This window comes from Lonchura striata, chromosome 4, assembly GCF_050655825.1.
Source record: "Lonchura striata isolate lonStrDom1 chromosome 4, ASM5065582v1, whole genome shotgun sequence".
Taxonomy (NCBI): domain Eukaryota; kingdom Metazoa; phylum Chordata; class Aves; order Passeriformes; family Estrildidae; genus Lonchura; species Lonchura striata.
The window spans coordinates 37,688,084-37,712,828 of NC_140706.1; the positions used below are offsets into that span (position 1 = coordinate 37,688,084).

Sequence of the window (24,745 nt, forward strand, 5' to 3'; positions counted from 1 at the left end):
GTGGAATGAGATTAAGCTTCTGAAAATTACTTTGATGCTTCCAAGAATTTTTGCTTTTTGGCTTGAGAAGTTAACTTGCTTATGCCACGCTTCTATCTCTGACTTTGTAAGCCCAAACATTCCCGGTAACTAAGTAACAGCACAGCTGAATGTTTTCATAAAAACAATGTTGCTGCTTAGAGATGTGATTTACTACTAAAGTGTGTCTGTACATATATACAGAGGCAAAAAGTGATGATGACCTCATCTTCAACAAGTCTCAGTTTTTTAGTCCCCAAGCCAAAGCCAAAGCCAAACGTAGTGTGAGCAGACACTGAACTTCAGTTGCAGTATTGCTGTTAATATCACTGCTCACTTAATTGCTGACATGAGCCTGCTCGCAGTGATCAGTGCTTGAAATGTAAACCCAAAATAAAAAATGGATAATGTTGCATCTTTCCTGGTATCTTCACATTGAAAAAAGGAGAAAATCATGAATAGTCAGGATTTTGTAAGTAAATCAGTTTTTTTTTTTTTTAAATTTTGATATTATCTGGATATTATTATTGTTATTAGGCTCTTAAATGAATTTACTAGTGCTCAGAACATGGCTTTTGCTTAGAATCAGTTGTAAGTGATGACATATTGCAATTATTAGAAATACAAAACAGATCTGCATATTTTCTAGACTATTAAAAAAAAAAAGTATCTTCTAGTTCTTCTATTTGGCAAAAGTTTGTCAGAATTTATGAGTAATGTTCCTCTGTTCTGTTCAAACAAGACTCCAGGTCACAAGCAGACTATTCTGATAAATTCTAGTGGTTTTTATATGCTGCATATAGGCCTCATTTAATCTGTATTCATAATATTTAAAATTTCCAAATCTTACACTTGAATGCTTGTACTGAAACAGTTATTAATCTTTACCAGAAGGAAAACTTTCTATTTGTGTAATATTTATTGATGCTAAACCCACATTATATCAGCACAACAGTCCAAAGTAATGATAATACATTTTTATAAATACAAATAAAAAGTGTCAAAATAATGCTAGTGAAGCTAAACAAAAAAGTAAATTAGCATGTCACAGTTGAGGAAAATTTGGCAAAAGATATGACATACTTCTAGAATAAAATCAGATTATTCCCACCTGACAGACTGATGTTAGTCTAGATTAACCATCCCCATTGCTAGTCATATCCTGCACCAGAATAGTACTACCTTGTGTGCTAAAGTTTATTAGTCACTAAAAAACAAAACAAACTTCGTGTACTTACAAAGCAATACACGTATAGCAGTAATGCAATATATGGTGTACACAATTACAAAATTTTTTTAAAAAACAAACAAACCCCTAAGTACAAGACTTCTGAATAAATGAACTGAGATAAAAGATTTCAACACTTTTATTATAAATAATGAAAGATACCATATATGTGCTTCATATAAGGAATACAGTGTTTTCCTTTCCTAGCAAACTATCATAGCTCGTACCATCAAACACTTATTTTCCTTGTCCGGCCTAGTAATTTTTCCGTCCATTCTCTCTCCCTCCCATTCAACTGAAATTCCTTTCGTTCTAATTTAATACTACCTAGTCGGGTGTGACTTAAGTGGGGCTCCACTTCCAGGTGGATTTGCCTTGCATTCTGTAAGTAGCCTTCAGACTTTTCACCTATGTGCACAGACTCTACCCCTCAAAAGAGTTGACATTTGCCTGCAGTCAGGAGAAGGAAAAAATAAAATCTACCAGAGACATGTTATGTTAAGGAGTAAAAGCAAAAAGCAAATTGGGTTTTTTTGCCTGTCTTCATTTTCTACTTCTTCAGATTTGCAACCCTATCATCTGTGGTGTATACTTGTCACTTAAATCCATATTGTAATTTCAATCAATTTTTCACATACTGTTCATTTCTAAAATCCTCATACATACTACACAAGCTTTAAACAGTCAAACATTCCATACATACACTCCCTAGTTTTCAGCTCACCTTAGAATTTCAGAATCTTGAATGGGAGTATTACAAGGTTACACACTGCTGTCCAGAAATCCAGAGAGTTTCAACCTCTTGCCCAGTCTCCCTCCCACCCCTTGCAGTATCTCACGCAGTGGTTTATACTATCAGCATTTTTTCCCATCTAGTTACCAATGTGTAATCTGGAGTAGATTGTTACTATGTGTCAACTCTTTGTTTTGCTGCTTAGACTGCCATTGATATATGCTTGTAAATAAGCCTCCTCCAAGATGGCAAAAAGGAAAAACACAAATTAATTGAAACTTAGGGTGTTGATGTCCATACTAACAGTGTTTAAAGATTTTCTTTTTATTGTTGAATAGAAAGCAGTTTGCAGAGATACAGCATTTGCTTACATTTCTTTTCCTTGTCCCTTCCTGTTTCATTCTTATAGTATTGCACTTGTTCATCGTAGCTGTCAGAATGCGTGTAGCCATTTTAGAACTGTTGATAACCCTTGAAGAAAGCATCTTGAACCATTAAGACTGTGTAGCATCTACTTACTGCTTACGAAGGTATGTAGTGAAAAATCTTTCTCTCTGATGCATTTTGGCCTATAGGGAAAGGGTTATGAAGCAACATAGGTTAAGGAACTGGTGAATGTGATTTGTTGTGCAATGTGTACATTTCTATTAATAATCTATCTATTCTTCTAATTTGGTATAATGAATAAGGAATATATGGTTACTGTGTTTGTTGTTTATCTTTTGTACATGAAGGTGTCTGCCCTTGCATAAAGTGACATAGGAGTATCATTGGTCAAGGCAATGGCTTTCAGTGTTTCTGCTTTGAAAGAAAATGATGGAAGCAGCAGTTGAATCTACAGATCATCGCTCTCTACCAGGCCAGGCTGCATTGTCAGGTGGACTGGGTTTGCTTCTGGCTGGAAAGCTGCTTTGATGTCTAGTCCTTGGTCACAGAGAGCAGCGTATCGGCTGGCTGAGGGCCGCACCTTCTTTGGCTTGGTCTGCTGAGGGGGTTGTTGCCACTGAGCTATAAATTAAAAAGGAAAGAAAAAGTGTTAGCCTTCCTGAGCGGTGCACCTGAGTGTGCCAGATGCTCAGTCAACCCTTTGTGAAGGAGATAGTAATATCTGAGAAGCAGGAAACGATTATATCAAAGATAAATTTGTTTAATTTCTTCACATTGTTGGTTTTTTGGTTTTTTTTCTCAGCATGTAGTTTCACCTTCCAGTGTGGTAAGTAAATACAACAGTCTGTGCTACTTTTTGGCATTGTTTTCTACATTTCCTTGTGCCACTGAGAAGGGTGACAGCAAGGAGGTTGTTTCTGTGCACTCCTATTATAGTAAAAGGCCTGTTCTAGGGTTAGTTGTTGCATATAAAAGGAAATTATCTGCTTGCCATTGCCATCCCTTGTATACTGAAGAATGGTGAAACAAATCTCTTATTCACAATTCCCACTTCCTGCACGACCATAAACCATCCTTTATCAGTCTCTCCCCTTCCCCCTCCCAGTTAATTCTTGCTTTGAGAATACTGGTAAGAGATACTTCTTTAAGAAAACATTCACTATGTATGGGGCTGCTTTGGAACAAACTGAGTAATTAAGCAGAAGGCCATAAAAACATCTACTACAATTTTGGTGCTGTCATGGGTGTATTACAGATTAATGTACAAAAGAATACAAAAGGTTAGGGAAGTGCCAGCAAAACAATAGTAATAATGATCCACAAAAATCATATGATCATGCCGTTATCTGTTGTTAAGTAGCTGTATTTAATGTACAAAGCAAAACTAGAAAGCATGCAAGCTTGTTTTGATTTAGGTGTCTGAAAGATGGTGAAATATACTTTGACAGAGCATTTGTTGTCTTGAAGTGGATGTTTACTATTGAGGAGAAACTATAAACAAAAGAAAGAGAGACCAATGTAAACCATTCTGTCAACAACCCAAAACTTATAGAACTGTTGCATTTGGGGGGATTAATATGATCATGACAATTGAAGGCACTTACTGTAAACATCCAACCTGGCAGTGCAAGACACAATCCCAGCCTCATTCTTAGCTGAAACAGTGTACCAGCCAGCATCCTCCTTTGTAGCTCCCTGAATAAGCAGGCAAATGTAGCCGTAGTTATCCTGGTGCATGCTAATCAAAAGAAAAGTAGAAAATTACTATTTAATTCACAAAGCAGTGGAAGTGATTTTAAATAAACTGACCCAATCTTAGTTACAGATTGATTATAGTCTAACTTTAATTAAAATTTTAATTAAAATGGAACTTCCTCTGAACTTAGCAAGTAGAAAATAAAGCCTTGAGTATGCATGACAATTGTCAATTTAATATCCTGTATTGAAAACTAAGAAGAAAAAACACATGAAAGAACCTTTCTTTCATGATTATGGATTAAGACATCTGGAGTATCAGGAACACCAGATCTTACCCAGACTTTTTGTGGAAAGGATAAAGAAACTAAAGGAAGATCTAAAAATATAAAACATGGAATCTTAGTTGCTTAACTGTACAACAGAATTATGAATCAGTTTCTGCTGAAAAGCACAGAGTGTTCCTTTGGAACCTTGATTTTCACTAGCAAATTTCTGTAGTCTTGATTCAAGAAGATTAAAACTCGTTCTCCTCTTGCTTAGACTGCAAAGGTAGTTGCATAAATCTAACGATGTAACAAGTAACATTTTATTTCTGGTTCAGCCACTAGGCTGCCTGTAAGTTTGAGTAAATGTCATAAATTATTACAATCAATAGTTAATATTTACAAGATGCCCTTTATACAAAGTGTTCATGTGACCTTTTAGGTTTTTGTTTTACAGTATAAATCATCATTGAAGTTACACATGGGGAGGTAATTCTAAGTCAGTCTAACCTCACTCGGTCAGTGTTGTATGTGAGTGACTCATTCTCTTTCTTCCAAAATATCTGAGGAGATGGCTCCCCTGAGATTCGACACTCCAGTCGCACTGGGAATCCCTCAGTCACACCTGTGTTTTGTAGCTTCTCTATAAACACAGGTGCTTTTTGTACTTCCTTAGCTGTGAAAATAAAGATTGCAGTTATGTTGACATTTGTCTGTGAAAACATAGCCTTTCTTTCAGCAGTGTGCCAAAAACAATTCTGAAAGACCTAAGTGGCAGGAAACCTAAGTGTTGTCTTCATTAATCATGAAGCTCAGCCCTGGTTCCTCTGAAGAAAACAGTCCCATCATTATTTTAATAGGGGGGAAAGTGAGTGCTAAAAAGCTGAGTATTTCCTAAAATAACTGAAATGTAGAGCATGACAACTAGATAAACTGGCTGCACTATGCTTGGTAAAAAGTCCCCCATATTCCACAAAAGCATGGACTTTTAACTGAACACAGAACTGCTCTACCAGAAGTCTGCATTGGCATTAGTCTGATGTGTTGTGAAATGCACAAGGCATTCCAACTGGCTGCCCAGGGGTAGACATGGGTCTGCACAGATTGTCATTACAAAGAAACATCCAGGGAAATAGTCTGGTTTGTGGCCCACGGCCAGCGGCCCCTTTTTCTTAACTGTGTGCACAGACATTTAAATGCCAGACAACTTATGCCACAACATAACATGAATAGCTCACCTATAAATATACCATACTTCTGTCACTGCCAGGTTTCCTTATTTTACCCTCCACCCCTCAGTGTGTCACTTGACATCATTCATGTTTGCTTTTTTCATGCTATCCTGGCAGTGCTCAGGCTGAAAGCTTAGCATGAAGATGTTACCTGCAACAGTGAGCTCCAGGCTGAATGAATTTTCACCAGCTCGATTGCTGGCAATGCACGTGTAGATTCCAGCATCTCTGGATGTGACTGGTTCTATGATCAAGGAGTGCACCCCGTTCTCACGCACCAACATTTTGTGAGAGCTGTCAGGGCGAATTGGTCTGCCATTAAGTTGCCAGCTTAAGTCTGGAGTTGGTAATCCACTAACCTTGAGTGTAAAAAGAACAGTGGGAAATTGCTTTAGCCATGTGAAACACTAGAGGAGTCATGACTTGTTTCTTCAGGGAAGTTTGGTTTGGTTTGCTACTGCAAGTGTACCAAAAGATTTAAAGATCTAATTCTGTCCTGATATATACATTGAGTCAGTTGTAGTCATTTACTTAACTTTCTGGCCAACTCCCTAAATTCCATGATGTCTTATGGGCGCGACTGAAAAAAGATCAGTGTGTAGATAGGCTAGAAGCTAAATAATAATACATTGCAAAACAAAAGGCAGGGTGACACCTTTTGTCTTTTTTATTGTTTGCTCTTCAGGTGGAATGAGAAGATACTCCTTTCTAGATTAATTTATTGGAAAAACTGCAGACAAAAAGATGTTAGCTGACTAACTACTGACCTCTGAAGTTGCATTCCACTGAGGTATGCCCTAGTGACAGCACCACCTGCACTAGTTAATGCTTGGTCTGTGTGGACAAGTTGTGCACTCTTGAAAGCTACGCCACTTGCTGTGGGGACTCCTTCAGAGCAAACAGCTTCTTCCAAATAGGTCAGCATAAAGTAAACAGAAGTCACCCAAGCCTGAATTATTTCTGCTCAGCAGACAAAAATCAGGTTTATACTGTTTAAAACTTTTAAAAGGGGGTTTAAAACTCAAGAAGTAAAAAGACTTAAAATGTAGAAACACATTGTCTTTATAGTGTGTGCTTCTTCCGTCCACACCCCAGCGTAGCTGAATTCTATAAATCAGTTTACTGTGAGCTCTAAGATTTGCCTGAAGCACTTTCATTGGAGGGAAGGGAAACTTTTATTGTCCACTTACTCATAAGCAATGAGATTAATTACCCTGCTAACAGGCGCCGAAACTGCCAATAGGCAAAATTGCTTTGAAAAGAAACCAATGTGGTTTTTGAGTCAGCTGATGTTATCAAAAGGCTCCTGCTACCCTTTGCATGACACTTGCCTTGCAGTCCATCCTACATAGTTTTCCTTCTTGAACAGTCAGGTCTCCTGGAGCCTGCAGAAAATGAGGCCGGAAGAATCGTTCCTGAATTGGTTCATTTTCATCACCACTGTCCCTTGATCGAGATCGTGGTCTTAAAATAACATGAAATAAAGGTAAATTATTTTTTTTTCTCTGCTAAGTCAGAACCATAATCATGTGATATAAGACTGGTTTGAATTTTAAATCATTATCATAATCACCCCATATTTACACACATGCACTAGTAGCATTTGGCCAGACTGTGTTAATTATGACACTGCAGTTATTTAATTACTTTCATTTAATTCCCATCTTGTGATAAACTGTGACCTATAATATTGCTACAGAATGATGGCTTGTAATATTAATTTTATGAATGACATATTTTTGTTTAGTCTTTAAATCACTGAAATACAAATAAAACAAGTTGCCAAGCCTTGGCATGTAACTTCAGTTCCCCATTTCTACTGTCCTGTGTATTTAATCCACTCACTGTTGCTGATTACACCAGAAGGTACATGGGCTGTTCATTAATCAGGGTTCCCTTTCAGCAAATAACAGCAGCTAAAAGCTAACTCATGTCAATTGACAAGAGACCTTTCACATCAGACATATCTTCTCTTGTTTTGCACTAGTGAAGACTGTACAGAAAATTCTGTGTATTTAATTGCTATGGATATATTTATTCCTCATTTAAAAAGTTTTTTTTGTATGAGATACTCTTGAATAATTTCAACGCCACCAAACTGTGGAATTGAAACAATGAGAATTTCAATTGTGAGAAATAGGGCGAATAACTTTGGTTGCTAGTTTTTTGTTGGTTTTTTTTTTTTTAACATAAAGGTATGATAAACAGTTTGATAAATAATAAAAAGGAAAGAAAAATAACTCCTGTCCCCATACACAGTATCAATCACCTTAAGCTTCCATTATACCATTTAATCAATTTCCAGCATTGGCTAGTCTTCTCTTTTAATTTAATCCATCAAATCTTTTTTTTAAGTGATTTCTCATTTAACTAGATTTTTGTTTCTATTGAAATTAGATTATTCAATTTGTGTGATTTAGTAATCAAAGAATCTTGAAACAAAATTTTATGTCCATTTTTGTCCTTGCCTGATCAGGTCCAGTGGGCTCCATTCTGGAGCCAGCTGCTGCCTACAGCAATATCCTGTGTAAAGAAGAGGAGCTACTCAAATGTCCTCCAAAGACCTCTTTTATCAATGACACATTACAGTAAAATTCTCTTATTTGAATCCTACATCCTGTTAACTTTTGCCAGTGTTTCTGTTTTGGCTGCTGTTTGCATTGTCCATGCTGCAGTTCAGGTGCCCATATGCATTTTCTACTGCCCAAGGTAATTTCTCCAAGTCAAAATAATCTCAATAAAAAAGAGCCTAAACCCCTCAATGCTTACACTTGCAAAACAAGATGCTGTTCTACTGCATGGAGGAGGAAGACTCCAGCTGCATGCTCTGCTTCACTGAGGCTGCAGTTAATTAGAGTTGCTAGAATTTGATTTATTTTGCCCTGCTCTGTTGTTGCCCTTTTCTCTGCTATTGCTGTGTTTGGATTGGCCAGGCATCACCTGTGCTATGGTATTTTCTTATTAATAGCTCAATGATCATCACAGTTTTTAATGATCATCACAGTTATCTGACAGCTATGGAGATATAAAGGCAAATGGAGGGGCTGGGGGGGCTTGTGTAGCTATCCAGTCAATACTGCTTAATAACGTAGGACTGGATACTGAAATGGGAACACAAAGTGACATCTCTGCACACACTAAGAGCTCACATAACTCTTCAGGTGCCTAAATCCATGTCTGGAGCACCTCATAGTTTTTGCCATTGAACATGTCTAAAGCTACTTCAGTAAGTCAAACATGGTAGCTCATAAGCAACTCTAGGCTTTAATTGGTGAGCTCCTGATAAGTTTTAGAGACATAGATGCCTCATGCAGGTAGATGGGATGGAAGATGGAGAGCAAAAAAGAAGAAGTGTACTGATATTGTTTGGTGATGAGTTTGGCAAGACCAACTAGAAATTAAGGTATCTAGTCAAGTGAGTGCTGTACAGTGCAAGCAACTTGAGCAAAATCTGCCTCCTCATTACTGATAAGCACGCTGTTATTAAGGTGCCAACAGAGTACAAGTAACTGATGCTTTGTACAGTTTTGCGAAGCTGAGCCAAACTGGTGAACTGGCACCACAGATGTGTGAAAGCCAGCATCTCACTGCTGCAGCTGCAGGAAAGGGCAGCACTGGCCAAAACTGGGAGGTGTGTGTGGGGAGAATTTATGTTAAATAAAATGGAAAGCAAAGAAGAATTTGTGAACACAGATGTTCCTTTTCTACCTCTTTGTAAGTTTACCCTAAAATCATAGACTCTTTTTTTAAGCCTTTGCCTTGAGAGGTGAAACTAGGGTCATTTCAATTCTAAAACATGTTATGGTTTTAAACAAATAATGAAATGAGTAGAGCCTAGTAGCTTCAGATGTCTAAGAAGGACAAATTGCAAAAGATTGGAATAACTTGGATTCAATGTGGGCTCTTTGGAGTTGCAATGCAGCCATCACATTGCGGAGATTAGTTTCAGAAGAACTGACATCATGTACTAAATGTGTCCAGGGGAGACTCCACGGGTTGGTACAGTACAATGCACTGGGAATTTCAGTGAGTAAGAAGATGAAGACTTTATGACTGACCATATGGTAATGATCACTAATTTGGAATAAAGGAGATTAAGTTCAAATTAATCCCCTAATTGAGAGCAGGGTGATAGGAATGTTTAGTTTCTAAATCTTCTTTGAATCTCATATATTTTATTATTTATTTTGGACTCTGGCTGCCATGCTTAGGTGACACAATGTTTATTTAGCACCTTGTCATTTAAGGGGTTGAGTCCAAGCTTTGTGCACATACAAAAATTCAAAAGTGGCTACCCAAATCAAGTGATACTAAGAAAGAGATTGTTGTCAGCTAGGCAAATTTCAGAAAAATACATTAAGAGAAAGAAATAAAAAAGAAATAAAACCCCAGAGTTCTGCCAAAACACATTCCGTAAGAGATTAAATATATCTCAAGAAAAAGCCTGTCAACGGTGTAACAAGTAATAAAGTTCATTAAGCTCATAATTACGCTTGTAATAAAAAAAAAAAAATGGATTGGTTACTCTCAAGCAGAAAATCTTTTAGAAATAATATTGTAGTGCCATAGGAGTATTACTTACCAAAGGTCAATGGCAATAGACATGACAAATACCACAGTATATGGGGGAAAAGTAATTTGGGATACTACATTAGAAAAGCCAATGGCAGGAGTCTGTTATAGGAAGGTTTTATGTGCTCCCATTTCATCAGTCTCGGGTGAACCCTTCGGTGGGCGTAGTGAGAACTGTCCCTAAACAGAGATTCTGTGCTGAATGCTTACAGAAACTGCTTTTCCAAAGCAATGATAATGGGATAAGCCCTTCACACGGTTATTTTACAGGAAATAAGAATCCCCAATAATTGCCCTGATTTTAATTAAACTGCTGTACAGAAATCCCTTATTTCTAATTCATTACTACTGGAGACCCAATCCAAAGCAGTAGTGGCTGTTTGAGTGCCTGTCTCCGTTAGGAAATAAAATACCAGCCAGAAGTGGTCTTGGACTTTGAATGCATTTGGAGAGATTGGAAAGAGCTTCCTCCATTATTATCTGAGGGTTCTGTCCCTCACAAAAAAGAGACACACATATTTTGTCCTTTAGGAAGCTGCAGGAATGGCAGCTGCTTGATGCTTTCACCCCTACCTACCTTCCCATTGTCTTTGCTTTTAAAGGTCTTTCTCCTTTGTTACCCCGTGTGCACTGACTTTTTCAGCTGAAGCCTGATTTTTTTGCCTTCAGAGGTTAACGTGGACTTTCCATTTTTACCCATTACCTGAAGGTGCTAAGTACATTAGTGACTGGAAAGGCTATACCAAGTGGTTCTCACAGTGCAGCCTGGCAGGATATTCCCCTCCAGAGGCACTCTGAGCTTTGGGCTTAACACAAGGTGACACACTGCAGATGGAGTTGCTGGCCATCCCAGAGAAATGCTGGGAAATGCTTTCAGGGTTGCAGTTTGTTCAGTGCAGGAATAAGACTGGCAAGATCTTTTAACCAACCAGCCTCACTTCCTAATACTTCATAGCTACCAAAGGGGGGAAGAAAGCCTGTTTTACATGCAGTACTTCTACATTATATACTAGTACCAGTACTAACTGTTACAGAAATCCTTCCCTGGTTGTACACTGATTGTGTAATTGCATGTCCTCTGTATATTAGTAAACTCTGCATATTAGTTGGGCAATATTGAGATTCTATGGCTGTTGGAAGCATTAAGCAAAACACGTCTTATTACAGCAGAATCCAGAAACCAGAGCTCTCACACTGCCTTGAAACAGTTCTGGTAACCAAAATCAACTTTTTTTGTATTATCTAAAGCTGTCTAAGCAGAACTAAGCAGCCTCATAAATGCTTTGGGCAAAGAAAAAAAAAATACTTGAAGGGAAAATTCCCTTCTATGGTCCAAAAACATAACGCAAAGCTTCGTATGGGAATAATTGTAAACTCACCAAAGATAAGTTTAATACTTTATTTCTGACTCATAATTCCTTATAAGAACCTAAACTGAAATATTAAACACTGAAATTCTAAAATATTTCTAATGTAAATCTGATAAACCTCTTTGGCATGCAATTAAATGAACACTTACTCGAAGCTGCAGAAGATGACGGTTCCTGGCAGAATCCTAATCACATGAAATATTTTTAAAACGCCTAAGTGACAAGAGCCTTCCCAACAGCTGATAGTGTAATTTGAGATACAGAGTAACTAGTGAACACCACAGAAAAAGGAGGAGGAGGCAGGGAAATTTAAAGATATTTAAAAGTCATGTCATTTCAGAGATTGCTTATACTTCTGAGTGTGCAAGTTCTGCAGCAATTTTCATACAGCAGAAGTCACATTTCTTCCTGAATGCTATGCTTTTAGCTTATTTGCTTACCTCACATGCTTTGCCTTACCATAGTTATTTTGCAAAATCCATATTATTAAAAGAAAAAGAAAAAAAAAAGCATCAAATACCTTCTTATGTGAGGCTGACCTGAAGGTGACCAAGGACTGCGGCCTCTTTGATTTACAGCTTGAACCATCAGCCTGCCCGTGCAACTTACTCTGCCCTGTTAGGATGAGAGAAGGAATATTAAAAGACTTAAAATGTGTTATAATAAATGTTCAATCTGATCTGTGTTTTTTTTCCTACCCATTTCATCAGCTTTCCAATCTTAACACAGAACAGACTGGAATGACTGTGACTATAATACGTTATTTTTTTTTTTTTTACAAGACTGTTCATACCACTGGCAATCAAGTTCCAAGTTCTTATTGACTGTTATTGATGTGGGCAGGAGGTTTCCTCTGTGTGTGGCAAGTGGGCAGAATGACAAGTTCAAGGTTCTGAAGATGGCCCATGGCGAGTGCTGGCAGTTAACAACAGAGTTGCTGCCTCCAAAGTGATCTACCTGATCTGGTGGGCCCAAAACTCAAAAAAACTCTCATAATGTGAAAGCAAAAAGAATGTGACAGAAACCTAACAAGTCCTCTCTGCAGACTGAATCTGGTTTGAGGAATTGCACTGAAAGGCACAGCTGTGCTGCTGGACAGTGGTGATAATTCAGGTTATTTTCAATGAATGTTAAATAAAACATGGCTTTGGTGTATTTGGCCCCCTTTTCTCTTTTACTTGGTGTTTTAGAAAACAGGTTCTCCACCACAAGTACTGTTCCTAACAGATTTGGGATTGGACTGCCCTGTAAGGGGTAAAAGCATCTAGTGGTCCTAATAAATAACTAGGCTGGTAGCAGTGAAGCAGCATCCACATCAGCTTTGCAGTGTATTTCAGCTTTAAGCTGTGAGCTCCACACTCAGGTCTCCCAGCATAAAAGTGACAAATAATTTTATCACAGTACTTGCAGGGCTGCAAATAACAGTTCTTTAAGAACTGTCAAAGCCCATCAAAAAACAATTTCACCATGCTCCCAAGCAGCAAACAGAAAAAAAATTGTTAAAATAGCAACAATTTTTGTGTTCACTTAGAAATGAAGTCTGTGTCCCACTTCTATTCCCATGACCCATTTAGTCAACAAGTAAAATCCCTGCATTAAAATAAGGCATTGTGCAAGACCCACAGCAATTCTTTACGTAAAAGCTTTTTTCCCCCATTATGTTACAAGACCATTGAAGACATCTGGAACAAATGAATTTGTATTTTGGGTACCACTACATATTAATATTTTTCTGGCAGGTGATGAATACACATAGTTTGGGATCATTTCTGCATATCTCAGTACATGATTGGTGTCACAAAGAGAAGCACAAAGGGCAGTAAGGAATTTGGATAGGGAAGATTAAGCAGGAAGCTGAAGATTTTGGAAAAGTCACAGGATGAAGAGGATGGAAGCAATGAGTGGGAAGTAATTCATGAGATGATGTTCTAGAAACTAAGGGACTCCAGCCTGAGGACTGTGGGTGTGTAATGCACAGAAGCAGAGGGAATAATAACTAAAGGCCTAAATCAGGCAAGGTTTTGTGTTTGCCTAGGCCCAGGGTCCATTTGCTCTGGATTAACTTCTAAGGCAAATTTTACAGCAAACCCCAGTGGTGTGTCAGAACTTTAATTCCAGTTCACTGCACTTTACGCCGTGGGCAATAGGGTCTGCTGTGTTAACTACCATGGACAATCTCCAGGGTCTACCAACAAGGCATTTTACACACATGTTAGCCCAGGTCATGAGATGGCATGGACTGGCAGAGCTTTAATGAACTGAATCCTTTGCTTTAATAAAACCAATTTCTATCAGCTGAGAACACATCTTTTGCTTTAGAGTTTGGTGATTCCAATAGCAGTGACCAAACACAGCAAAAGCCTAGCAAATATCTACCAGTCCATCAGAGTTCTGATGTGAGCTCCCTTATATTTACGTACTTCGCATTCTTAAGAAAAGGTTGCCAAATTTGCTTAAGTTTGTGAGAGCTTTGAGACGTGGACAATTTTCCATTAGAATTGAGAAGACTTTGCCAAAAGTATTCCTCTCAAGATGACATAAAAGAATTGGAATCCAGATCTTTTGAGTGTGAAAGGCTAGTACATTAACTCACAGCCCTTCTTTGCCTCCATTGTACTGTTAAATGCATAGTAAAAGCAAGCAAATAGTGGAAGAGATAAGTATGTTTGCTTGGGAATTACACTAGAAAGGAGGATGCTTCTGGTTCTTCTCCAAAGAGGGGAAAAAGGCATAAGCACAAGTATTTTATCATTTAACAAAGCTGCTTTTTCAAGCTCCAAGCTGGGAACCACACCAATCCAGCTCATTTTAGTGCATCCAAAAACCCACCAACAAAACAGTGCCATCAATGACCAGAACTGGTAACCTGGGTCACTGTTATGTCATTAAATGAGTATTATCCAGAACAACAAATGCTCCAAAGTAGGCTGTAAATATTCAGGGACAGAGTACAGTGCCCAAACACAAAGGCAATTTGTTCACCAAGTTCTCTAAGACTTTGGATCACACAGTAACACTACGCAGTGAAACTCTGTGCATGCACTGAGACAACACTTAAAGGAAGATGAACAGGAACATTTCTTACCTTGAGCATGCATATATTTTTAAACCTGTTGTGAAATTTTACTGTTTAAATGGTACCAAGTTTTGCAACAATGTCATCTATGTGTAAAAGCTCCCAGCTTGAACAATTCCATGGCCTTATGCTATTTCATTAATATTTCTTTTACTTATACATGTAGAAATAATAATTAAACCAACTATTTAAGCACTGGAGTTCATAGAATCTACCAAAAGCTGCTCTCTGTGCATTGCCTGTGTATACAGCCCTTTATATTCACAAGCCCTCTGCAGTATGAGCAGGACTGGCAAGCTGAAGAGTGAGACAAAAATGGCAGTGTCATGCTGAGTAACCTAGCAACATGCATAACAGAGCACAACATTCCTGCTTAGATTAAACTCTGTCTCAGTGATACAGTTTGTTATTCTACAGTGTGATTCTGCTTGCAGGCCTAGTCTTGGCAAGATATTTGGCACTACAGAATAAAATAATTCATTACATCCCAAAAGTTATGTTACTGCTTTGCTTTCTCATGTATAACTCTTTCCCCTCAATTTGCTGTGGTGTAGGAAAAGTGGATTGAAAAAGCTGTTTCCATAGGATGAGTGACCTGTAAGTTTGGCTATGTCGAATGAACTAGTGGGTTTCTGCTGTGTACCTCAACTCTTGTATTAAATCTGCAAATAAAAAATGGCATTGTTAAACCAGTAACACTCTTGTATTTCAGAAAAGCACTGTTTAAGATCAACACAGGACTGCTACATAATAGTGCTAGATTTTTTTTTGCCTTAGAAACTTGCAGTCTGCCTAATGTAAGCATGTTGAGGTGTGATATACTCCCACTCATTTAAAAAAAATTGTCCTCAGTCAGTGAGTAGGGTGAACAAAAGAAAATTAAATCTCTGGACTGGGTTACTTCTGCTGGTAAACTGGATTTTTTTTCTCCCTTTATCTGCTATCTGTGCTTAGTTAGAATACTGAAATATCAGCTGAAACAACTAGTGTAAGAGTAATTAAAAAATTATACCCCTCCCCCTGAAACCTCAAACCATAGGAAAAAAAACTACTGTTGAATTGCTAATCTCTTGGAGATAGAAAGGTCCCACCCTACTGATGCAAGATGAAAACAAAAATCTAACTTGCATACTTTATGGTGACTTCATCATTTAATTAAATCATGCATATGAGAGATGAGATAGTTTTCTGAAGATTTATGTCCAGAAGGATGTTTGTTCTGGAGCCAAACCTTCATTTACCTGTGGGTTAGCAGCCATAATAGTGTAATTCCCATCATCATCCAGGGTGGAGGCTGCAGTATGCAGTGAGCAAGTTCCATCAGGTTCTCTTTGAATTCGGTAGTGATCACTTCGTTTAGAAATTTGCTTCCCATCTTTAAACCAATAGATCTGCAAGAAAAAAAAATAAAAAACAAAGCACAGCTGGTAAGAGGTGGGTGCTCATTGCCATAATTTCTGATTTAATAGCACTAACAAAATTAACGGCTGAAAAACTCTCTGGTAAGTAGTAAAAGAAAACTACTTTGATCAACTCCTCATTCTATGAGTCACTTTCACTAACAGTTACAAGCTTATCAGTGGTCCAAAGAAAAACGATTTCCAACAAAACACAGGTGCATGAGGGCTGAGCATTTCAGGAACTGAAACTAAACGTCATTACAAAGAAGAGATTACTGATTTCAGAGATTACTAATTTTACATTTATTTTGCTTAAATCTGAAGAAGTCGCAGAAAAACTTTGAGAATGCTTTTACTATCTTTTCAGAAAATAAAAACATAAATAAAAAACCCAAGATAATGATAGGCTTAATTAATTCAGTGATGAATAAAATAGAAGCAATGATCTCACTGTTGAAACATCCGTTTTGTCTCATCCATTACGCTGACTGGACTGGACCAAAATGCCAGAGGGGATAGAGCTGCTCCCGCTGGCAGTGTGCAGCTCAGTGTGTGGAGGGGCCAGCTCAGTGTAATGACATACTCGAACCTAACAATGTCACCCCGGTGTGACAGGCCAGCTATGCAAGTGGACAGCTTTGCAAAGTAATAGGAAATACTTGAAAGCAAAGCAGCGCATCGATATCCGTTAATAACTGCATGCCAACACCAGCACAGCTCCAAGCTGCACAGAACAGTTACTTTGGCTATCAAACAGAGGGCTTTTCCAGTACTTTTGATACATAATTTTATTCTCTGGCTGACCCAAGATACACTTTCAGTAAGCCAAAAAAAATGATGTATGCAGGATAATATCTTACAGTAATCCATGAATTACACACCAAAAAAAAAGTACTTTTAGTGCCTCAAACTTGAAGGGAAAAAAATTAACCGAGCTTTCAGGGTTTGTTTTTTTTTTTTTAATATTATAATAATAAAGTAAAATCCCAAACTGTTATCTGTTGGAATGAAAAGTAAATGTTGTGTATACATGAGCACACACAAAGGACTATCTGAAAAATGTTATACTAGGAATGCTGTACTGAGCTGCCCAAACCCATATTTAAGTAGAATATTATTTACTTGTTGTTTCTGAAATGTGTCCTACACACAACATCAATTGTGTTCAGCATTTGAGATGCTTGTGCAGATACCTACACCATTTTTAGGAGGCCGACTCATTCAAAGTACAACTGTATTTGTCCTGGTCCTACTGGGACTATTTAGCATGAGGAAAATAAACATTTTTCTCCGCCTCATTCTTGAAATGGGAATTTAGATCTTAAGAGTGAGGAAAGGGTGCTGGCTTTCTAGTAAAAAATGAAGTGACAGAGCAATGTGCAATTCCATTCCTGATACAGCTTAATCTGCTGGGTTCTTCATATGTGCCAACATTTCAAAGCTTGAAATTCACTCACTTGGGGCAAAGTTAAAGGTATACTTTTGAAATTTGCAAAAACAATTGAGTTTTTTTTGGTGAAAATCAGTGAAAATTTTCCTTAAAAATTTATTATTGTGTGTGATTTTTACATTAACAAGCATTATGCATAAGTTGAAATGACTTCATTTCCTCAATAGCTGGTTATACTTGTTTTCCATTTTGTCTGTCAGCAGCATTGCAGAGACTCTGTGGCCTGAACAAAAGATTTAGTCATCTTCTTGTTCGCTGACAGAGCACTTACTGGAGATGTAAGAGATATTTGATCACTTATACACACATGCTAATGGGTGTTAAAACAACATTGCTGCAAAAAATGAGTTTTAACTTGCATGCTTTACATGTGTCATAATGTTGCTTGGAAATCTACTGCATTAAGCAGTAACAGTACACTTATTTAATAACAGTACACTTATCAGAAATATCAAGAGACATGCATGGAAATACACACAAATATTAACTGAACCAGCTAGCCAAATATCATGTATATGTTGTCCAAAACTTATATCGACTCAGTTTAAAAGCATTAGCATCCCATATGAGCAATAAATTCTTAATATAACCTTTATCTTACATAGAGTTAATAAGTAAAACAGTACCACTGCAGGAGACAATGGCCCTTGCAGTGAAATATTTTCTTTCTAGGATAACTTTCAATAAATGTACCATTAAACTACGTAAGCACTGAACACTGCATCTGCATTGCTTTTCTTTGCACCAGATTTTCAGAAACCGGTGTGTAATGAATAGGAATACAATGGTATGCACAGTACAAAGTGGGGCTTGATCTTGAGCAGCACAAGAATTTTTAATCACCAAACATTATATTCAACAATGTGAAGAGGGAGCAGTATGAGATTTATGTAACATTTGTGTCTCAATCAACCTCTTGTATGGCGTCATCTTAATTCTGAGGAGAAATAATCCCTTAAAAAGAAGTATTTGATAGTCTCTCCTGTAGCACCATAGGTTTCTCATTTCAATAAGAAAATTGTTTTACATTACACCAAAGAGTAGGCTCAGATTTAAAAAGTCATATATATGAAGACAGAATTTGCACATCAGTATTCAATTTACATGGCATGTTCAGGGGAAAAAATAATCAAGCCAATAACTCCGCTTAGAAAAATCCCTTGTAATGAATGCCAGATTTTACAAACACTACAGTCCTTCCCAAAGCCATTCCTTGGCAGACCTGACAGAATACTATGAAGGGAGGAGCTTCAAGTTAGTAAATTATTTCCAGCTTTTCATTTGCCAGAGCAAAAAAAGTATTCACAAGCAACACACTTCCAGCTTCAGCAAATGACAGCAGAAGGGCAGCCCTCAGCCACTGAGCTTTTCAAAACTGCTGTCTTGGAATGTTCTGGCAGATGTGGGGGAGACACTGCCTTGGACATTTGTGAAGCCTGGCTAACAAGTAGCCATACAACAGGACTGAGATTGGTTCCATCCCAAGCAATTTAACAAATTACACAAAGCATCTGCGAGTGAATGGAACAAAGAGGAGGAGTTCCAGGTGCAAGAGCAAATCACTTCTTAATGTGCAGGCTTTGACACTGCAGCAAAACAGAACATCTCTGTGACTCACAGGGCATTCACATGGGATGCTCCTCTGTAAGGGCATGCTTTAGGGGAAGTGCTAGGAATGTGGTTTCTTGGCTGTGCAATCCTTATCGCCCCAGTGAGGGAAAGACATCCCCTTTCATCCGCCTTAAATCAGACAGAGAAACTACACCTTAATTGGAAACTGTGGAAATTAGGGAATGGTGAAGTTGACTAAGGCTGACTCATAATAGGTCATCTAGCAACTTAGTCATAAGCCTCAGGCAGAAAGAGTATCTCTGCACACACTGCACTTCTGTCAGCAACAGATCCATTTGCATTCCACCCTTGTTCAGCACAACAGACCTATGGTCATCTCAGAAGTAATCTTAGACATGAAAATTTGGTTTCAGTCAGATTGGGTTTATCTTCTCAGTGTGTGTGTCTTCAGTTTGAAGCAGGAGTGCTTTTTTGATATAAGTATACTGATCAACCCCACTTACTTTGCAATGGTTCACATCATGATGTGCTCTTGAAGCACAGAACTGGATTCCTTTCAGATGAAACTAAGCCAGAAAATGTGCTCCAAGAACTCATCTGCCTCAGTCTGTGGGACGAGATTAGAGCTAGCCTGGAGTAAAACCTTCTGTGTAGGGATGGATACCTCATTCTAGAGATTTTCTTCCTCTGCTCTTCACTTCTTGCTGATATAGATGTAGCCCTAGCTCTCTGTTGTTCTTCCTCTGCTACCTCATAAGGGCATATAAAGTCACTTGCATTTCTCTCTGTTTGAAATCCTAAGTACCCATAAAACTTACACTAGATGAGAGATTTGGTTGTGAGTGCTTCCATGAAGGTCTTATATATCAGATAGGGCATCACAGCTCTTGTCTAAGAAGATAAGAGCCGCTGTCCATGAGAGGTCACTGTGAGAGCTGTGAGAACTTCACAGGGAAGACACTGGCTTTGGCAGGGGAGTTGAAGAAGCTGCTGCCTTTTGCCTGCTGCATAATCAGTCACTTGATTGCCAAGCAATTTTTGAAACTGTTGTATGCAACCTATCCAAGGAGGGCATTCTTCCAGACTACTGACATCATGCAGCTGGTACTTTAACATTTGCTACAAGGAAATGCTTCCCAAGCCCAACCCTCCCTCAGAAGTTCATCATTAAAACCTCACCATCATGTCTCATCTTGCTGTTGGGATATATGGGAGCTTACAGTATTTTATTACGCCTTCTTCTACATTCCAGTAAAATCCAGTCTTTTTAGTGTGTGTAGATGCTGAAGAATGAGAGATACCATGCTGGCTTCTGAACTAAAACCCACGTATTTTTGCATTAGCATGTTACCATGCCTGAACTAATTACCCATGCTAGCAAGATGAGGTGGCTTTTGGGACTCCTATGCCAGCTCATGTGGGGCTTTCTAATATTACACTGCATTCTGTGCCACAAATGTTCCCTGAAGGTAATTCTGAAAATGACAAGCTTTCCTTCCAGGTAAAATAATTGAGTAGAACTCTCAGGAGGGAGTAACTGAGAGCAGAAGCCTCATGGTAGCATTTTTTACTAGATTTTGACCAAATAACTCCAGTTATGCCAAAAGAGATTTGACAGTTTATGCCAGATAGGCATCTTTCTTGTCAAGTGTGAAAATCTCCTGTTCCTGTAAAATACAGCCCATAGAGTCCAGAGCCTGATGGTAAAGTACCAACATAGAACTCTTCAGACAAATTCTAGAAATATTTACTGTCTTTTCTTACCTTTGGCTTTGGATTTCCTGCCACTTTGCATGTAAATGTGACTGGCATTCCCTCAAAGATTTTGTAGTGTTTCAGCTTTATCTCAAAATATGGTGACATACTGTTATCAATAGGTTCATCTCCATGTTGCACTTCGTCATCTGATTCTTCCACAGGAGATCTCTCCAGCCTGTATTCAATTTCACTTATCAGCCTTTGCTCAAAGCTGGAGACTTTATATTCCTGTCAAACAAGAGGTAGATATTAGTGTCCGGCTTCAACACATTGCTCAGAAAGATATGTTCTTAATGTTTGGATTTTTTTATTTTACCAATCTTTAACAAGCTATTAAGTTTTTACATATAAAAGGAAACTGTATCTTGTTGAAGAAAAACACTATAATCCATGTCTCCAATAGCTTCCCTATGAAACAATCAAAACATCTGGTATGAGGCAAAAACTGTATTTCATGTTGTCTTAAGGCCTAATTTATAAGGGGAAAGAAACTCATTGGTTGCTTTCTTTCCATTAAAAAAAAAATCCTATAAGAATAAAAGTATTCTGAGGCAGTTCATAAAGACAAAAGGAACACATTAATATTTCCTTGAGGGTACAGACAGATTTAGGGTGGGTTTTGTTTCCAGATGGCTAGAAGACCATATGGTTCCCATCTGCTATTTGCATAGAACTCTACCAGAGGCTGAACCAGAAGGATAAAATTATTTTGTTTACAGTTGCCTGTAAAAATGAGGACAAAAATAAGAGAAAATTGCAACAGTGGCAGTCCATTATAGTTGTTTCCCATTACTCCTGTTGCTATGATGCCCTTTGTGTGGGATCCTCCCTTAGAAACAATATTTACCATAACTGTATTGAAGATATAGCAAGAAGAGCAGAAAGGTTCATCAAGTGTAAAACACTCTGACTTGTTTGAATTTGTTATGATTTACTGATATACACTGTGATTTGCTTTCTTGAACTGTTACTTTCCAGAATTCCTACTTGGAATCTTACTGATAACAGTGATGATGTCAGACTGCAAAATGGCTCAGAAGCAGGAAAAAAAAATTAGTCAATGCTCTTCTCAGTCAGAAGAAATTCAGACACTCTTTCAAATTACCTTTGGCCATTGTCTCTGACCCTTGCTGTATTTAAGACAGAACATGCATTTCATGCTAAGTATCCTTTCACATCCCCATCCTCCGTTGCTGCCTCTGCTCTGAGAATGACATGTTTCTGCCATTGGTTACAGAATTAATCATAACCCTCGATAATTGCAAAAAAATGGAAGAGCAGAGGAATACCTTGTAAACAGCAGATAGTTTTAAAATTTCTTTGTTTCCTGAAGTGTAACATAAAAGTAAAACATGAAGTACATGACACAGTTAGTATCATATCAGTGTATGTTATTGTTACAGCACAAAAATAGTGGAGCACACAATGATTGCTGTTAAACTGTCTACACTCACACAGGCTTCTAGAACAACTTGAACATCCTCATAAATGGAGTGCAGCCCAATTCTCCACAGTTATTAATGATAGGTGACCTCTTGTTATTAACCAAGAGCAGTGGAAGGAAAAGAGGAAAGCAAAAAAAACAGACAAAAAAGATAGAAAAGGTGAAAATTATAACCTTTTGAATATCCATGGGACTCACTAGAGAAGCACCAACAGAGCGAGCTTCCTGCAAGGGTAGAAAAAAGATCAAGAGGCAGAAAGAAGACCAAGAGATATCCATGACAGTTCCTCAGTTTTTATCAGGAGAATGCACTTTGTGCAGCACCATAAGCAAATGAATGCTACACATTTCTGAATAGCAGCTCTGGCATCTGAACAGTGGAGAACGTGTACCTGGCCTTTCAAGCAGACTTTCTGTTGTGGCTTTGGTCTGCACCCAAAAAGTGTCTATTACACAAATAAAGAAAAGATGCTTTCAAGATAGTAGATGCATTTCTACTTTAAGAGACTTAAGGGTCAGGACAGAATAGGATAAACAGAAGAGTTTAAAGCAGAAAGCAGACATTCGAGAAGTCTCAACCTTATGGAAAAACTGAGCAATAGACATGTGATCCTCCAGTTTATTTCACTAACAGATAACATATGACTTCTGTAATCAATAACCACTCTACCTTATTCTTATGTAGGACTTTAATGACAATCAGAGTCTGTAAAAAAGAAAAACTGAAAGGCATTTTTTCCTATGAAATTGTAGTTATGTGGTACCTGTATAGCAGGATCTTCTTCTGGTTCCTGTATATTGAAGACAGTTGCAGCGCTGTCTGCTCCCAGCAATCGACGAGCCATTTTTTCCTCATATGTTAATCTCTGAACAAAAAATAAAAAGGAGATGAGGGAGCAGGCAAAAGAAAGAAAAGTATTATTTCTCCAACTGCAGAGCAGTATACAGTTAGCAATGCTTAAAGTAATGTTGACAAAAGAGAGCAGCAATGTTTCTAACAGAAATTTTCTATCACAGTTTGTAATGCATTTTTTTAGTATTACAAGTGGCTCTTCTGGCTTAAGCAACCCTTGCACTGACTCTGCCATTTGTTTCTATCCTCGTGCCAGGAACTTGGGTAGGAATGAGCAATAGGAACTGCTTAAATCATGGCCATCAGAAGAGGGCATAGCAAATCATCCCAAATCTTTATCCAAGTCATTTTGCTCATTTTTACATTAGAACCACTAGGCAGAAAACACTGCTAAAAATGATAAGGAGATTCTACTCTCCTTGAATATTTTGTCCAAAATATATAAAAATCTATTCTTCAAGATTTTAAAATTTCTATTTTTTTTTTACTCTTTCAGAAATTCAGGAGACAGCTTACAAAAGACAATTTACACTAAGAAGAGAAAACAAGTTAAAGGACAATCTTAATGCATAAATCAATTATTCCATTATCAGTTTTCTTCCTGCATTTACAAATGCATTTCAGACACTTTCTTACACATCAGCATTGCAAAAAAAAAATGCAAGTTTGTGGAAGAGAAACCCATTTCATGGTGAAACACCTCATTTAAAGAGAAAAATGAAAAACAAATGAAGAATGGAAATTGTAAACATTACACCTACTGCACGCTTTCCTTTTAAAAAAACCTAATGTAATTTATTTTTATCTTAATGTTATATTGCAGCTAAACCAGCAGGCTGAAACTCATGACAACTAGGTAGCAGTGTTGTCTCGGTTACAAGCATCTAAGAAAATAATGAACTTTTCTTCTCTTTTGTTTCTTCTGCAGTCACTCCAAGTGTCCATTGCCGTGATTACACATACAGAATTTACCCAAGACAGGAATCTGCAAGGCAAAAGCCTCAAGGGAAGCACCAAAACAGAGTTTACTTAGTTCAAGCTCCCACATCATCTGATCACGGTAATGTTTGTTGTTGTGTATTTTTTTTTTTTTTTTTTTTTTTTTTTTTTACCTTGGGCCATGTGGGCATTCTCAGGACATTCCATTCATTTGCCCAGGCCAAACAACTCCCTCACTTTCCAAAATAGGCATTGACAGTCATTCTCAGCCCACTTCCTTGGAAAAAACAGGAACTAATCACTATGACAGTGATTTTGCTTAACTGCTACAGAAAACTGCCAACTGCTGTGCAGTCAATGGGAAAGGTAACAGAAGCAGCAGACACTCTGAACATTCTCCCTATTTCACTCCATTGACTTTATAAGAACCAAAATCGAGCAATGTTGATAGACAGTCTGACTCAATGGTCTTTCTTGAACTACACCACCACAGCTCAGACCTAGTAGCAAACTTAGTAAAATTGTCTTGAGAAACATAAAATTCCACTTCCTTTCAAAGTGACCGAAAGGCACCTCAAGATATTCAGATTTTTTAAAAAACATTTTATTGACAAAAGAGGGGTGACAGTTTACATTTTAAAAATCACTGTCCCCTTAAAAGAAATTCCTGCTTCAAAAATAGTGTCTTATTAACTGTAGAAAATTCTTAGGAAAGTTGCTTCTCATCAACACTGAGAAGGAAGAATTTGGTA

The 24,745-nt window shown here is 37.8% G+C and overlaps 1 protein-coding gene and 1 long non-coding RNA gene across 9 annotated transcripts in view; one reads left to right on the forward strand and one right to left on the reverse strand.

The window, feature by feature from the left end:
- Nucleotides 1–918: 918 nt before the first annotated feature.
- PALLD (palladin, cytoskeletal associated protein) overlaps nt 919–24,745 on the reverse strand; it is a 186,092-nt gene continuing 162,265 nt past the window's right edge. For 5 of the 8 annotated variants that reach the window (XM_085577987.1, XM_085577990.1, XM_085577989.1 and 2 more), the window contains 10 exons: nt 22,966–23,067; nt 22,376–22,426; nt 20,764–20,985; nt 15,819–15,968; nt 12,022–12,116; nt 6,898–7,023; nt 5,711–5,925; nt 4,838–5,003; nt 3,971–4,104; nt 919–2,987 (listed from right to left, as the gene is read on the reverse strand). In XM_085577987.1, the coding sequence (XP_085434113.1) occupies nt 2,815–2,987; nt 3,971–4,104; nt 4,838–5,003; nt 5,711–5,925; nt 6,898–7,023; nt 12,022–12,116; nt 15,819–15,968; nt 20,764–20,985; nt 22,376–22,426; nt 22,966–23,067 (1,434 nt within the window). In that variant the 3' untranslated portion in view covers nt 919–2,814. Of the gene's footprint in view, nt 2,988–3,970; nt 4,105–4,837; nt 5,004–5,710; nt 5,926–6,890; nt 7,024–12,021; nt 12,117–15,818; nt 15,969–20,763; nt 20,986–22,375; nt 22,427–22,965; nt 23,068–24,745 lie in introns of all 8 variants that reach the window. The other 3 variants (XM_021555592.3, XM_085577988.1, XM_085577991.1) reach the window with 3 other exon arrangements.
- LOC110484732 (uncharacterized) overlaps nt 5,916–24,745 on the forward strand; it is a 33,610-nt gene continuing 14,780 nt past the window's right edge. The window contains exons 1-2 of the long non-coding RNA XR_014954787.1: nt 5,916–6,349; nt 6,929–24,114. This is a non-coding gene — a long non-coding RNA (uncharacterized LOC110484732). The remainder of the gene's footprint in view (nt 6,350–6,928; nt 24,115–24,745) is intronic.